The sequence below is a fragment of the Gopherus flavomarginatus genome, chromosome 3 (genome assembly GCF_025201925.1).
Source record: "Gopherus flavomarginatus isolate rGopFla2 chromosome 3, rGopFla2.mat.asm, whole genome shotgun sequence".
Taxonomy (NCBI): domain Eukaryota; kingdom Metazoa; phylum Chordata; order Testudines; family Testudinidae; genus Gopherus; species Gopherus flavomarginatus.
In genome coordinates, this window is record NC_066619.1 from 102041163 (window position 1) to 102058741 (window position 17579).

Consider the following 17579-nt stretch of genomic DNA (forward strand, 5'->3'; position numbering starts at 1 on the left):
GAAGTCGAAGTATCTTAGATTGAGTTACTTACCGTCCTCATGGCACGGGATCAACATCTGCGGCTCCCCTGTCAACTCCGCTACCGCCGTTCGTGTGGGTGGAGTTCCAGAGTCGACAGGAGCGCATTCGGGGATCGATATACCGCGTCTAGATGAGATGTGATATATGGATCCCCGAGAAATCGATTGCTACCCGCCGATACAGCCGGTAGTGAAGACGTACCCTTAGAACTGAAACTTTAGGAATCCAGTACAGCTGGCATCACTTTTCCACCACCAGATTTGTACCTATTTGTGTGAGGTATTTGGTCAGCTTTTTGGCAATGCTGCAGAATGCAGGGAGAGTTTGCCAGAGCACAGCCACAGAGTTCCTGCGTTCCTGGAGGATGCTTGACCCTCACTCTGCCCCAGGCCCTGCCCCCGCACCACCCCTTCCCTCAAGCCCTCCCCCACCTCTTCACACCCCATTCCGGCCCCTACTTCGAGCGTGCCCCGCCCTCACTCCTCCCCCCTCAGCACCTCCTGCATGCCACTGAACAGCTGATCTGTGGTGGTTGGAAGGGTCTGGGAGGGAGGGGGAGGTGCTGCTTGGCAGGGCCGCCGGCAGGCAGGAAGTGCTGGGGGTGAAGGGGAGGAGCTGATCAATGCTGTTCTATCAGCACTTCTTATTTTAAGCACAAACTTTGCTTATTTAATCTTCCCACTATGTTGTGGAAAAGTTGGGGGAAAAATTAACTTGTTACCATTTTGGATATGACTACTTTGAGCTTGTTAGAAAGAAAACTTCTTAGTACCATGTGAAAAACAAATTGGTGGCTGAGAGGGGCAACACTGAAGCTGTTCTTTCAGTCTGACTCTTCCTTGTGAAATCAATCCATTTTGGACATGCAGTGGAAGAGAGATAGGAAAATGGCTAAGCTTCCACGTGTTCTCCTCAGTGGTGTGAAGAGGGACCAAAAAATAGAGCTAGCTAGTCACAGTGATGTATCAGTAGTCTAGATTACCTAAAATATATTATTATTTAGTGCTTATAGGTTATTTCTGTTGAATGTGTTAGGAGAAGAGGGTGTGGGCTGAGAATGGAATTGTAATTTTTCAGCATTTTTATTATGGGTGAGATTTTCAAAGCGGTCTAAGGGATCTTCTCTGAAAATCTTAACCTCTTTCTTTAGTGCTAACAATATGATTCTTATACAAAAATAAGGACAGTCCTGGCCTGAGAAATGTTACAGTGTAAAAGATATACCAGGAGAAGGAATGATATGCTATGTGTGAAACCCTATGGCAAGGGTGACTAGATTTTATTTTTTTAATTACAAATGCACTCCTTGTGGACTCACAGCAGAAGTGTTTGAATTTATCTACTAGAATCAGAGCTACCTACATTCATAGGTATCATTCTTGAACTGACAGGACTCAGCCCTGTTGGGCTCTGGCATAATCTAACACTGGATCATGTGTGCTGTCATATGCAACCTAGACAACCCTATTGAAGTCAGCTCCACCTATGCAAATTGTCTTAATGCCAGGTGAAAGTTTCACATAAAAATATCACCAGGGTGATGCTGTTTATGGAAGTCAGTGGTATTTAAAATTGATGGCAGAAATTGGTCCTCCATTTCTAAACCCAAGAGTTGCCAAAGGCAGCCTAGAGGAGAAGGCAGGAGCTAGAGTTAAGCCAACAGAAGTGGCAGAATCTTAAAAACCAGAATAGTAGAATCATGGGGCTATAGGGTTAGAAAGGACAACAAGGGACATTTAGTCTGACTCCTGGCTAAGATGCAGGATTTGTTGTGTCTAAAGCATCCAAGACAGATGGCTATCCAGCCTTGTTCTGAAAACCGCGAATGAAGGAGATTCCACAACTTCCCTAAGCAGTTTGTTCTTTTGTCTTACTGTTGTCACAGGAAGTTTTTCCTGAGGTTTCAGGTAGTTTGAATCTGTTGCCTTGTGTCCTGCCCTCTGTGGCAAGAGAACAATTTTTCTCCATCTTTCTTATGGTAGCCTTTCAAGCGTTTGAAGATTGCTGTCATGTCCCCTCTTAATCTCCTCTTTTTCCAAACTAAACATATCCAGTTCCTTCAACCTTTGCTCCTATGGCTTACATTCCATCCCTTTGGTCATTTTTGTCATTCACTTCTGGATTCTTTCCAGTTTCTCTACATCCTTTCTATACATTGTTGACCAAAGTTGGACACAGTACTCCAGCTGAAGCCTAATCACACCCAATAGAGTGGGATGATTACCCCCCCGATGACTTGCATGCTATGCCTCTGTTAATCCAATCCAAAGTTGCATTTGATTTTTTGCAACAGCATCACATTGATTTATGTTAAGGTTGTGATCCATCATGACTCCCAGATCCTTCTAAGCCAATGGCTCTCAAACTTTTTTACTGGTGACCCCTTTCACATAGCAAACCTCTGAGTGCGACCCCCTTTATAAGTTAAGAACACTTTTTTAAAAATATATTTAATACCATTATAAATGCTGGCGGCAAAGCGGGGTTTGGGGTGGAGGCTGATAGCTCCTGACTCCCTATGTAATAATCTCATGACCCCCTGAGGGGTCCTGACCCCCAGTTTGAGAACCCCTGTTCTAAGCAGTGCTGCTGCCAACCCAGTTATCCCCCATTCTATGTTTGTGCATTTGTTTTTTCTTCCCTAAGTGTAGCGCCTTACATTTTGTCTTTGTTGAATTTCATTTTGTTGTCAATACTCCAGTTCTTCAATTTATCAAGATCCCTTTGAATTTTAGTTCTATCCTCCGAAGCATTGGCAACCCCTCCACCCCTAGCTTTGTGTCATTTATAAATTTGATCTGTGTACTCTCTATTAATGACTTGGATGTAGGAATAAATATGTTAAATAACCCAGGACCCAGAACAGATCCCTGTGGAACTCCAGTTGAGACCTTCTTCCAATCAGACATCATTCCATTAATAGTCACTCTTTGTTTGCTGTTGTTTAACCAATTATGTATCCACTTAATGGTACGTCTACCAAACCTGCATTTCTCCAGCTTATGAGAATGTCATTTGGGACTGTGTCAAAAGCCTTGCTAAAGTCCAAGTATATTATGTCCGCCGCGTTCTCGTATTCTTCAAACAAGTTACCTTGTCAAAGAAAGAAATTAAGCTGGTTTGGCATGATTTGTTTTTGGTAAATCCATGCTTGCTGCTTGGATTTACCTTCATTCTGTTTGCAAATTGAATGTTTTATACCTTGCTCTAGTAGCTCCCCAGGTATTGAGTTCAAGCTGACTAGTCTATAGTTCCCCAGCCCCTCTTCCTCCTCCCCCGCCTTTTAAAGATGGGCACTATGTTAGCCCTTCTCCAGTCTTCCAGGACCTCTCCTGTCCAGTTTGCAAATATTATCGCCAGTGGCTTTGATAATTCCTTCAGTACCCTGGTTGGAAGATCATCAGGGCCTGATGACTTGAATTCATCCAAATTAGTCAGAAGATACGACACATTCTTCACCTATCCCGATCTGCATCTCTTCCCCTTTATTGTCTATGATAACTTCACTAGTCATCCAGTCACATATTATTTTTTGTGTGAAGACTGAAGCAAATAGGCATTGAGCAGCTCTGCCTTTTTATCATCTTCCGTTACCAGCTCACTTTCTCCATTGAGCAGCAGGTCTACACCTTCCCTGGTCTTTCTGTTTGTCTGACATCTGTAGAACCCCTTCTTGTCTTAAACACTTCTTGCCAGTTGTCTTGGCTTTCCTGACTTAGTCCCTACACTCTCTTACTATTCCCATTATGCATTCTTCGTGGTATACACCACCTTCCATGTCTTGGTTTTTAGATAGGTGAAAATCTCCTTGTGCAGCCACATCGATATCCTATAAAAAGAACAGGAGTACTATGGCTCTTCTGACTTTTTCCTCTGTATTGGAATAGCTTGATGACGAGCCTCTAATTGTATTACAGCTTTTAGGAACTGCCAGCCTCCCTGCCCCCTGATTCCTCTTCTTCCTAATCGATCTCTCCATGGACCTTGTTTCTGAGTTGGCTGAAAGCTGCCTTTTTGAAGTCTAGTGTCCTAGTTTTGCTGTCCTCCATGTCCTCCTTTCCATGGGAATCTTGAATTATATCAGATCATGATCACTTATTCCAAGCTGCCAACCACCTTCATGGAGGATTCTCTGCACCTTGAGGTCTTTAAACCACAATTTGAGGACTTCAGTAACTCAGACATAGGTTAGGGGTTTGTTACAGGAGTGGGTGGGTGAGATTCTGTGGCCTGCATTGTGCAGGAGGTCAGACTAGATGACCATAATGGTCCCTTCTGACCTTAAGTCTATGAATCTATGTTGGCCAGTGGCAGATTAGGCCTTTGTTGGGCTCTGGGCCAGAGCAAGTGGGGGCCTCTCCCCCCCCTTCCACCTGCATTTCCCCCCATTCCTCTGGCACTCCTGCCGGAGAAATGGCATTGGGGTGTGGGGGCTTGCTCCACTCGCCTGATGCTCCTGCTAGGGAGCAGGGTCAGAACGCAGGGGCTTCCCATGGTCCACCTGCCCGGTACTCCTGCTGGGGAGTGGGGTCAGGGCACAGGGCTGCCCATTTTTCCAGGAGCCCCCAAATGGCTGGTGCCCCTGGGCACAGGCCCTGTTGGCCCAGTGGCTAATCCGCCACTGACGTTGGCAACTGATTTATCTCAGGGGAACAGATGTAGATGCATCAACATTTCCTTCAGGCTATGTGAAATCTACTACCTACTGGATTGTTGAAAGAAAGAGTACCCACAGAGGACTATACAGGACTTTTCCCGTTCCCAAGTCCACACAGTAGGTTTAGGAATAAAAACCTATAAGAGATTAGCCTGAGCTAAATACTACCATTACTTGTAAAGATATAGAAATAAAAACAGTTATTCATTTTTTAGATTTTTAAAGTATGCCCTTCCATATGACTCAAAGCACATGTACAGGGTCGGTGCAAGGAAGTTTCACGCCCTAGGTGAAACTTCTACCTTGTGCCCCCCCAGTCCTGCAGCAGCTTCCTGCCCCCCTCCGTGGCAGCTCCCTGGCCCGGGGAGCCATGCGGTACCTCCCCACCCCAACTCACCTCTGCTCCGCGTCCTCCCTGAGCACGCTGTCCCCGCTCTAATTCTCCTCCCAGGCTTGCGGCGCCAAACAGCTGATTGGCGCCGCAAGCCTGGGAGGTGGGAAAAGTGAAGCAGCGATTGCGCGGTGGAACCCCCGGCTGCCGGCGGCGCGCTGACCCAGGGGAACCTCTGGGCTGCTGGTGGCAGCTCAGATTCCCGCTCCCTCCCAGTGCAGAGGCTGCTGAAACGGCTTTAAAAATTTTTTGGGGGGTGCCGCTTTTTGGCGCCGCCAAATCTTGGTGCCCTAGGCAACCGCCTAGTTTGCCTAAATGGTAGCACCGGCCCTGCACACGTACCTATATAGGTGGCCTGATTTTCATCCAACAGCTTGCACTGAAGTTCTAACTTAAAGCATCATTATTAATGTGTTAGCCCTGGTCTTTATTGCTAATAATTTTTAACCACTTACATTTTTCTTGAGCAGGAAATTTTACATCTAAAATAAAAAAATGTTATTTATTTAAAATATCCTAACTGTGGAATTCAAGATTTAAAAGATTCAGAAATAAAATCAGGATTTCAACATATCACATCATATAAACATAATATTTTGCCATGTTAGTGTGTGTTTTTTGTGTGACTTGATCATCATATGGAATTGTCAACAAGGGGACACACTTTGTCTACCACTCAGCATGGCATATATTTTTAATGTTCATACTCTGTACATTTTTATTAACAGAATGTTTTTCATTGGCTTTTAGTGGGAGAGAGAAATTAAACATTAGCAACATTTACCAGTTTAAATCAAATAAAATACTTAGATTGGCTAGTTTTCAAGTTATGAATAATGCATATTATGCATTAACAATATTTTAACACTGAATTATTATTAAACAAGAAAGTTTTTTTGTCTTGTTTTTATAAATTTTCCAAGATATTCTCTCACTCTTCGTTACAAAATGTAAACTTAAAGTTTACTTCCCAAATCAAATATCAAAGCAAACCCCAAATATGCCATACATGAATTGAGGAGTACATAAAATTATCTGATCTGTTAATGTTTGTTTGCGGCTCCTATTTACTTCAGAGAGTTGCATGTTCATATTCAAGCATAGGATTAGACCTTTACACTATTTTAGGGTTGTCTACATGGGACATCAAGGAAAATTAATCCAGATTAACTAACTGTGTGAATTTGTGATGGATTAATTCAACTGCATTATACCTCTGGGTGAACACCCTCATTCAGAATTAAAGTGGCCTCAATTTGGTTACCTCAATTCACTTTGAAATTGAATTAAATTAGCCAAATTAAGTCAACCTTAATTCTAAACAGCATCCACAAGGCTATTTAATACACTTTAACTATCCACTCCAAATTCACACCTTTAGATAATTCAGAGAAATTTTCCTGGATTCTCCATGTAGACAAGCCCTTAATGCATTTAGTTATCACTTGAACTTTAATTTTAAAAAAAATGCCAAACAGATCTGCCATAAATTTTATAAATATATATTTCTTCCCATGATGGCAATTGTTAGGTATAGTCTGAATTCATTTCACTATGTTACTATAGAGAGTATAACTGAAGTCAAAACATACCATTATGCTAGCATTGTTCTAGCTGTGTGATTTTTTATTTGCTTTCGTTTCTTTGACTGTTAAATCATATTGGGCTGGATCCTGTAAGGACGTTATATTCTGAACTCTATATTTGATCTTAGTTATACGGCCTCGATTACGATGATATCTGAGCACAACAGAATCTTGAATGTATTTACACCTCACCCCTTTGAGTGGGTGAATGTACTATTAGCCCCTTTTTACATATTGGAAACTGAGACCTAGGCCTGGTCTACATTGCGTGTTTCAACTGAATTTAGCAGCGTTAAACCGATTTAATGCTGCACTCATCCACACAATGAGGCCCTTTATATCCAAATAAAGGGCTTTTTAAACCGGTTCCTGTACTCCTCCCCAACGAGAGGAGTAGCGCTGAAATCGGTATTGCCATGTTGGATTAGGGTTAGTGTGGTTGCAAATCAACGGTATTGGCCTCCGGGCTGTATCCCACAGTGCGCCATTGTGACCGCTCTGGAAAGCAATCTGAACTCGGACGCACTGGCCAGGTAGACAGGAAAAGCCCCGCGAACTTTTGAATTTCATTTCCTGTTTGTCCAGCATGGAGCTTTGATCAGCACGGGTGGCGATGCAGTCCCAAATCCAAAAAGAGCTCCAGCATGGACCATACGGGAGATACTTGATCTGATCGCTGTGTGAGGAGACAAATCTGTTGTATCAGAGCTCCGTTACAGAAGACAAAATAACAAAGCATTTGAAAAAATCTCCAGACTATGATAGAGAGAGGCCACAGCAGGGACTCAGCACAGTGCTGCGTGACATGCGTAATGGAAAGCCAAAGAATCAAATGGACGCTCATGGAGGGAGGAAGGGGGGACTGAGGACTCCAGCTATCCCACAATTCCTGAACTCTCCGAAAAGCATTTGCATTCTTGGCTGAGCTCCCAATGGCTGAAGGGTCAAAAACATTGTCGCCAGTAGTTCAGGGAATATGTCGTCAATTTACTCCTCCTTCCCCCATCAAAGAAAAGGGAAAAAAATCTTTTCTCACCACTTTTCAATGTCACAGTATGTCTACTGCATGCTGCTGGTAGACGGGGTGCTGCAGCGCTAAACAGCAGCATCCTCTCCCCTCCCTTCCCTGGTGGCAGACGGTACAGGACAAAATGACTGATAGCCGTCCTCATCATCATCCGTGAGTGCTCCTGGGTAAAAATGGGAATGACTCCCTGTCATTCCTGGCAGATGGTACAAAATGCTGGGTAACTGTCCTCATCATAGCAGTTGGAGCCTGAGCTCCATCAGCCCCCGCCCCCCTTTCATGTCTAAAAAAAAAGATTCTGTTCCTCTCCCACCCCCCTCTTTAATTACCTGCCTGGACTATCATAGCAGCTGGAAGCTGCCTCCCCCTCACTTTATCTCTCTAAAAAGTCAGTCTTCCTTATTCCTGCATTCTTTATTACTTCATCACACAAATGGGGAGACATTGCCATGGTAGCCCAGGAGGGGTGTGGGGGGAGGGAAGCAAGGGGTAGGGTTGTTGAAGGGGCACCTTCAACAACCCTAGAATGGCATGCAGCTCATCATTTCTGCGGGATCTCTGGGGTTCTGACATGGAGCGGCTGTGCTCTTGGGCTCTCTAGTAGACTTGCCCCATATTCTAGGCAGGACCGACTCTATTTTTAGACAAAACATAAAGAAGGGAATGACCCGGGGAGTCATTCCTATTTTTGTCCATGCGCCCCTGGCCAACCTCAGCGAGGCCAGCCAGGAGCACCCATGACAGCAGCAGACGGTACAAAATGCTTGATAACCGTCATCACATCGCCAAATTACAATGGCAATAGGGATGGTAACCATCTCTGCTACCATGCAAAGGCAAATGAATGCTGCTGTGTAGCAGTGCAGTACTGCCTCTGTCAGAAGCATCCAGTACACATACGGTGACAGTGACAAAAGGCAAAATGGGCTCCATGGTTGCCATGCTATGGTGTCTGCCAGGGCAATCCAGGGAAAAAGGACGCGAAATGATTGTCTGCCGTTGCTTTCATGGAGGAAGGATTGAGTGACGACATTTACCCAGAATCAGCTGCGACACTGTTTTTGCACCATCATGCATTGGGGTCTCAACCCAGAATTGCAATGGGTGGGGGAGACTGCGGGAACTACAGGATAGCTACCCACAGTGCAAAGCTCTGGAAATCGACGCTAGCCTCGGACCATGGATGCACACCGCCGAATTATTGTGCTTTGTGTGGCCGCGTGCACTCGACTTTATACAATCTGTTTTACAAAACCGGTTTATGTAAAATCGGAATAATCCTGTAGGGTAGACATACCCCTAGAACGACTATGGCCCTGATGTTTAAAGGTATATAGGTATTGCTCAGTAGGGTATTGCAATGCCTTACTGACATAGGAGCTTAACTGTCATTTTCAAAAGTGACGTAGGCAATGAGAAGCCTACATTTCAGTGAAACTTAGGCCCCAAACGTTAGTTTCACAAAAGGACTTAGACCCCTAACTGCCATTTTAGGCTCTTAAATCCCCAAATCAGGCCCCACTGGGATTCACAAAACCCCCAGTAAGCTGCCGCCAAGCACTGGAGGTGCCTCAACTTGCTCGGCTCCTATATTTTTTGAAATAAAGTTCCCTTGGTGCCTATATTTCTGCTTCTGTGCATGTGCATTGCATCCTCACTTCAGGCATCCAGATGTCTAAGTCTGAGAGTGATGCGTGAACTTGGGAACATAGCATCCCCCTTGCCTAACTCACCTGTGGAGCCTGATTCCATAAATGGGCTCAGACTCCCCTACCAGACTGGGCCCCCAGGCAAGGTGGGGATAATTAATGTTGTTTTAAGTAAATAAAATATAGGATGGATTCAGGAATTATTTGTAATGATTTCACCATTTTCCTGTATGTAGGTTACTTTTCATTGAGGTTTTAAGAGACACACTGAACTAACTGGTTTGGCTTTTATAAACTTATTAAAAGATTAAGCAGGTCGTTATAAAACAAATGAGTTCAAGCAAAATTCGTCACTAGCTAATTTAACTTAGTTTTCCTAATCTAATTTACAATGATATTATGCAATAGTCAGATCAAGGTTGCAGCTGAAATATCAGTAAGTCAATGGGTTCTATTTATCTGGCTTGCCAATTACTACAATAAGTAATTAAATACAATTATAAATGAACAAGTCAAGGAAAATGATTCTCTTAATATCAGGAAGGTTAAGGGGAGAAGCAGTTCCCTTTGATTTAAACTAGTTAGTTAAGAGTCTGCTAGGGCTACTCTTTGCCTTAGTGTTAAGGAAGTATACTTCTTAAATTGATTAACTTTCTTGTTGGGATGTTTTCTCCCATTAAGTTTCACTGTTCACAAAAATCACATCATCCTTTTATTTATCTAGTCTATTTCACCTCCCTACTTCAGCATGATGCCTGTATCTTTCTGCCAGTCTTGCATAGATACAAACTGACAGTCCCACACTTACCAGCGTCAGAATGACACTGATTTAACTCACAGATCTCTTACAGTTTAGATAACACATACACACACTGGCTCTCTCTCACACAGGAATGGGTGTTAGTCATTTGCGGATCCTCGGTTGATCTGGAGAAGGATTTTCACACCTTCTTTTCAAAGTCTTTAGCTCATGTGGCATTAAGTTGATGTTTACTGGTAGTTCTATAATAGGAGGAACATGAAGCTTTTCTGTGTGGAGAGGAGTCTGGTCTTTTCTCTCAGTTGTAGAATTCAGTCTTAGATGATGGTCAGAGTCTTTTATCTCTCCTACGCTGGACTGTCAGTCTAAGGAAGTGAGCAGGAAACAACTTCAGGTGTTGTTCCACGTGCTTAGGATCTTTTATAGGGATGAGTGATTCTTACTCCACCTCAGTGAGCCAATGGCTTAGCATCTTGATTTTGAAGTCACACAGAAAATTCCAGGTTTGTGTGTGGCTCTTGCAACAATCCATTGTTAACTGCAAACAGATATTTCTTGGATACAGGATATAAGAGGGTGCCATGTGGTAAGGAACTGGTAGGCAAACTTCTGCTTAGGCCCATGACCGAAAATGTTTTAATTGTTTACATGTAATTTAATGGCTACTCAGCCTTGCATGTACACTCATTCCCACACATCTTCATGAAAATGTGTTAATTGTGACATTTGGAAAGTACATTTTAGAGGTGTGGGCAGAATCCAGGGCACACGAATGACCTTACCTTAATAATCTTTTGCCTACAAGCCAGAAATCTACTTCAAATATCTGTTAGTAATACTAACTCTCATTAAACATTTTATTTACATAAAGTACTCCTGGGGGAATTCTGTGCCGAAAAAATTAACTTTGCACACAGTATTTTAAAATTCTGCATATTTTATTTGTCAAAATAACACAATATTATCATGTCAGTTTCAATTATTTTGGTAATTTATTTCAAAATACCTGTCAGTAAGTATGTCTGTAAAAATATAGACCCCCTCCCACCCCCCCCCCCCCCCAAAAATCTAGGAAATCTTTTTTTGACAAATAGATTCCTTACTAGGCATATCAATATGGAACTTTGAGTAATTCATTTAAACTACGATATAGGAAACATATTTCCTGCACCCCTCAGAAGCAGTGCAAAGGTTTGAGGGAGTCAGGAGTAATGAAGGAGCAGAGGGAGAGGGAAGAAGCCAGGGAATGAACCTGGATATTTTTGTATGAACTTGCTTTCAGCAGTGCAATCTGATAGGTGAGTTATGTGCCCACTTACTGGATTGAATCCCTCAGGCAAATTAGGTGGAGGAACAATTACCTTTCCCCAGTTCCTGCATCTGCTCTTCCCCCTTGATCTCCAGCTGTACTCCTGGGAGAAGCAGAGACTTGCCCAGGAACTGCAATCTAGCACAGTGGATGTGGTCAAGCACTTCTATGAGGTATCATACTTGTTATCCAGCATGAAACTACAGCTACCATTTGGTACTCAACAATTATAAAAAAAATTGGATCCTGGCTACTATGAAGTGTTCCTGGTCATTGAATAGATACACAGGAGGCATCCATGTTCTGTGATAATGTCTTGGCCTAAAATGTATCCATGTAATGTCAGTCTAGGCATTTTCTTCAACAGCTATTAGCTATGTGTCAGGAGCAGATGGTTGCTCCAGTTCATGGAGTCTCCAAAAAAGGAAAAGCAACTACTAATGTTCCCATTTTAGACAGGGGCAATGGGAAATGGCAAACACTTGGCACTGAGTTCCTGGCAGACTTGTTTTTGTTAGCTGGCAAACTGATTACCAATGTGCATGTCCCAAAATGTGCCCGTGGCTCCCGTTTTAAGTTTTTTAAACCTGGCTGGCAAATTATATGAACTATTTTTACATGTACTTTACCAAAGCATGGGATAATAGTCTTTCACTTGTTGATTGCAGTTTTGACTCCAGCATAGGTCAGAAGTAACCAAAAATTGTTCCTGAGGCCATGTCTACACTTACAGTTTTGCAGCGCTGGTAGTTACAGCTGTGTTAGTACAGCTGCATAGGGCCAGCGCTGCAGAGTGGCCACACTTACAGCAACCAGCGCTGCAGTGTGGCCACATTTACAGCACTTGCAGCGCTGTTGGGAGTGGTGCATGTGGGCAGCTATCCCACAGAGCACCTCGTCCCATTTTGGCGCTGTGGCTTGTGGGAAGGGGAAGGAAGTGTGAGTGTCTTTCCACTTCCTGTTCCAAACGCCCCGTGTTTGCTTTGCTACACATGCCGAGCAGTTTGGCAGCATTGTGATTCTACAGCGCTTTTTCTGCGATTTTTGTTATAAATGGAGCCTGAGCAGCTGACGACCTTATTGACCTTATCACGCATGGCAGTGGAGCTATTCCTTCAGCTGCAAAGTGAGAGTGACAGTGACAGTGAGGAGTCAGACGATGATATTGAATCGCCTCACTGTGAAGACAGTAAATTGCTTGTGGCAGTAACAGACGTGCTCAGCTCCGTTGGACCGGCGCGTTTGGGCTCGGGAAACCAGCACTCAGTGGTGGGATCAAATCGTCCTGCAATCCTGGGATGAGGGGCATGGCTGCAGAAATTCGGATGAGAAAAGCCACTTTCATGGCACTGTGTGCTGAGCTCGCCCTTACCCTGCGGCGCAGGGACACGAGATGAGAGCTGCCCTGCCAGTGGAGAAGCGGGTGGCTATTGCAAATCTGGAAGTGGCAACTCCAGACTGCTTCAGATCGGTGGCGAAACCAGTTTGGAGTGGGAAAAGTCTACAGTTGGAATGGTGCTGATGCGAGTTTGCACAGCCATTAACGCACACTGCTAAGAAGAACCGTGACTCTTGGGAACGTGAAGGGACTATTGTGGATGGCTTTGCAGAAATGGGGCCTAACGTGGAGGGGCAATAGATGGGATGCATATCCTATTCTGTCACCACCCCAACTGGCATCGGAGACGTTAATCGCAAGGGCTATTCTCCATGGTTCTGCAAGCGCTTGTGGATCACCGGGGAGTTTCACTGACATTTACTCAGGATGGCCTGGAAAGGTGCACGATGCACGCATCTCTAGGAACAGTCCCTGTTCAGAAGGCTGAGGCCAGGACTTTTTTCCCAGACCGCAAGATCACAGTAGGGGACGTCGAAATGCCCACTGATCCTTGGAGACCCCACGTACCCCTTTAATGCCCTGGCTTATGAAACCATATACAGGGAAGCTTGACAGGAGCAAGGACCGGTTCAACTACAGGCTGAGTCGGTGCAGAATGACTGTGGAGTGTGCTTTTGGCCATATGAAAGCCCGCTGGCGCTGTCTTTATGGGAAGCTAGATTTGGTGGAAAGCAGCATCACCTGTTATCCGCGTGCGGTACCCTCCATAATATTTGTGAAGGGAAGGGTGAAAAGATTCAGTGAGGAATGGCCTCCGAGGTTCGACGCCTAGAGGATGAGTTTGCTCAGCCCAGAGAGCAGGTCTAATAGGGAGGCCCAGGAAAGGGCTTCAAGGATTAGGGATGCTTTAAGGGAGCAATTGATGCTGAGAGCCAACAGTAATGTTTGATGCATTTGATGTGCTTTGCTTACCTTGGTGTATAATATTTACCATTCCAGCAATAATATAACGTAGTGAAAAAGAAAAAAAAACCTTTATCAAAATACAGACATAACAGGCAAGGGGGTTGGGTGTGGTGGACTGTACATTCACAGGTTTGAATATGTCCTATTTGATCACTATTCAATGTCTGCTGCACTTCAGGATTACTATGCTGCGAATAATGGGGGTGGAGTGAACAGGGTAAGAATTATAGTTATCAGGGGCTGGTAGGTGATGTACAGGTGTTGGGGGCAGCTGGGGATAATAAGAACTGGCTGCTGGAGAAAGTGTTTTGTGGAAATACTGGGAACAAGGAAGAGGGCTTTGGGAGGGCTGTGAGTTACAACGGTACATATTTGTCTGCATGGCTACAAGAGACTCGAAAGGACTCAGTTTGGCGAGCCAGGAGGCTTATCATCTGCTGTGTGTTTTTTTTGGCAGACAATCCTTTCTCCTGCTTTCTGTTGCCTCCATTCATGTACACTCTGTCTCCATCATAAAACTTCTCTCTCCATTCCTGTGTCTTCCTACTTTCTCTGTTGTAGTGGCTCATAACAGATTTGATCAATTCTCTTTGATTTTCTAGGATTCCGTTCTCAAGTTCTGCAACCTATGAGGCCGGTGATCGGCTGCAGTAGTCAAGGTCACTAGAAAAAAGAGAGAGATAGAACCATGTAATACTCAGAGGCTACATTGTTTATTATCACACATTGAAGGACTTTTTTAGACTTTTGGTAGCATCCTTCTCACATACCTCACATAAACACAGAGAGGGCAGGGAAGCTAAGTCATGGCGAGCAATGGGTGGTGAGTGGTTTTGCCCCGATTTCCCTTGGGAGTGGAATTGACAATGGGTCACTGGGGTTTATCAGCAATGGGTACAGGAGGTAGCTGGTGTCCTGAAGAGGGGACAGTAGTGAACAGGAAGTGGTTTTCTGAGTGCTTTGGGGGGGGGGGTTGTTCTTGGTCCGCGTTCACGCCCGTCTGCTGGTGAGGGGGGGGAAGCACCGCGGTGCTGGATGCCTGCTTGGAGGGGGGGTTTGGGAACACGGAGTGCACCGCGGTGCTGGATGCCTGCTTGGGAGGGGGGGTGCATAACACCGGGAGAACACCGCGGTGCTGGATGCCTGATGGAGGGGGTGCAAACACCGGAGCACACGCACGGATGCTTACGTGCTGGGAGGGAGGGGTGGGAACACCGAGCGCACCGCGGGGCTGGATGCCTGCTTGGAGGGGGGTGGGGAAACAGGAGCACACCGCGGTGCTGGATGCCTGCTTGTGGGGGGTGCATAACACCGGAGCACACCACCGTGGATGCTATGTGCTGGGAGGGGGGGGGGGAACACCGGAGCGCACCGTGGTGCTGGATGCCTGCTTGGAGGGGGGGTGGGGAACACAGGAGTGCACCGCGGTGCTGGATGCCTGCTTGGAGGGGGGTGCATAACACCGGAGCACACCGCGTGGATGCTTACGTGCGGGAGGGGGGGAGAGGAAACACCGGAGCACACCGCGTGGCTGCACGTGCTGGGAGGGGGGGGTTAACAACAGAGCGCCATGGGTGGGGAAACGCGAACCTGGCGCCTCTGCACATCAAGTATCCTAAATTCTCAACAGGGTTTCCTACTGCCAGACATATCACTGCTGCGTGTTACCTGGAAGAGAGGGAGGGTCTTCTACAGGAATGTGGATACCGCCTGGCCCCTATGCAGATTTGCCTGTGTGCAGCCATGGTCCCCCCACCCCTCGCTGCACAGTGGATCGGACGAGTTAGCCTGACCGGGACAGGGACCACGGTGGCTCTCCGATCAACTTGAGAAGCAAATTGCAAACGCTCTTGCTGCAACTTTTCAAGAGATTACCGAGGCAGATACAGAGAGTGATATAGAGCAAATCAATGGGCTATTCCAAGTAGACATGCATGCAGGCAGCCATAACCAAAACCCTCCTCTCCCAAAACATAAAAATCTACTTACCCCGAGCACGATCCTCAGTTTCTTCCTCACCATCAACTTCCAGCTGCTGCGACAGGCTAGCCTCCTCCTGGCTTGAGAAGAGCTCCTGGCTGCATGTGTACTGGGACTCCGGGGTGTCTCCCTCCATGCCAGTAGCCTCACTGTCGCTGTCCTCTACAACCTCCCCCACTTCTCCCTGCTCTGAACTCTCCATCGTGCTCCTAGGATTGGCAGTGGGGTCACACCCAAGTATGGCATCCAGCTCCTGGTAAAAACGGCAGGTCGTGGGGGCAGCTCCTGAGCGGTGATTTCCCTCACGAGCTTTGCAGTAAGCACTCCTCAGCTCTTTAATTTTGACCCTGCACTGCAACGCGTCCCGTTCATGGCCCCTTCTCATCAAGGACTGCGATATCTGCCCATAGGTATCATAATTTCTCCTTCTGGAGCGCAGCTGTGCTTGCACAGCCTCCTCTCCCCAAACACTTATGAGGTCCTGCAGCTCTGCATTGGTCCATGCTGGGGCTCGTTTGGTGCGTGGAGGCATGGTCGCTGAGTGATTGATTGATTAATTGCACTCCACACCTTGCTGAGCAAACAGGAAGGGGATTTTTAAAATTCCCGGGGCATTTAAAGGAGGGGTCAGGTGAGCCCAGGGCAGTGGAGTTTGCATGATTACCAGAGAGGCTTCTAAGGTATGCTGGGATACCTGCTTATGCCACGGAGGTCAATAAAAATGCTGGTGGGTGTCTACACTTGCTGACCAGCGCTGGATCACCAGCGCTGGATCCTCTACACCCGAGGCTCGACCGGGTGTACAGTCAACGCTGCAACCAGGGAGTTGCAGCGCTGGCCGTGCTGTGCAAGTGTGTACACCACCTAAGTTGCAGCGCTGTAACCCCCTCACCAGCGCTGCAACTCTGTAGTGTAGACAAGGCCTGATAGCTGCAGGTCTTTCCAGGAGACACATTATAAAAGCCACTGTGGTATTTGGTACTAATTAGCACCCGGGCTAGTTATTTCCTCGGAGAAGGCAAAGACTGTAGGGGCATAGAGACTAAACTGAAGCCTCTCAGGAGAGGGTTCCAGGGCAATATGGGGGAGCTTGCACAGTTGCTGCCTATGCAACACACATTCTGTGGATGAATAGAGGACTTCAGTTTCCAGTACTGTCAATTGACACCTTTCGATTGCTCTGCAAATGTCATTTATTTTAAAATCTTTGTTTTGTTCTTAGTTTATCTAAAATACAAAATTAATGTGAAAGGGAGAAATATTTTATAAACGGATTTAAAGAAAATAAAAGCAATTCATGTTGCTGCCTAGCAATGGCATGCCTTAAGATTGCTTCTCTAATACTTTTCTTTGTTGTCTGATATGAAGTGTAGTGTAGTAGAATTTAATTTTAATGTCACCATGAAATGCAGTGTGCAGCACATGAAATGTTAATGTAATGCATAAATGTGCAATTCAAAAAACAAGGTTATGTAAACAAACAAGTATTGAATCAGTGAAATACTCCACAGTTTGCAAGTGCCATTAGGCATAAAATAATGGATTATTTTACCCATTCAAACTTTGATTGTTTTTCTCTCTGTAAGGAGGCGCCCTGGCTCCCCGCCGCGCCTGAGAGGGACGAGCCAGAGCAGGTGCCTCAGTGGGCGGAGTCAGCACTGCCTGTCCCCGCCCCCCCCGGAAGTCAAGGGGCGGGACAGGAAGTATAAAAGCCCGGCCCCAGCGCTCAGTTGGGAGCAGGCTGCCGGAGAGGACAGACACTGGTGCCCGGGCTCCCGCCGGGCCCAGCCTGCCCTGCGCCCACTACCCAGAGGAGCGCTGGCCGGACCTGCCCCGCGCCCAATATCCAGAGGAGCGTTGTCCGGTCCTGCCCCGCGCCCACTACCCAGAGGA

At 45.9% G+C, this 17579-nt stretch overlaps 1 protein-coding gene across 1 annotated transcript in view; it reads right to left on the reverse strand.

The window, feature by feature from the left end:
• Positions 1 to 16479, reverse strand: part of LOC127047311 (zinc finger and SCAN domain-containing protein 20-like) — a 54980-nt gene extending 38501 nt beyond the window's left edge. Inside the window, exons 1-2 of the mRNA XM_050945434.1 lie at positions 15696 to 16479; positions 14333 to 14369 (exon numbers count right to left, since the gene is read on the reverse strand). Of these exons, the coding sequence (XP_050801391.1) occupies positions 14333 to 14369; positions 15696 to 16218 (560 nt within the window). The 5' untranslated portion in view covers positions 16219 to 16479. The remainder of the gene's footprint in view (positions 1 to 14332; positions 14370 to 15695) is intronic.
• Between the last annotated feature and the right edge of the window lie 1100 nt (positions 16480 to 17579).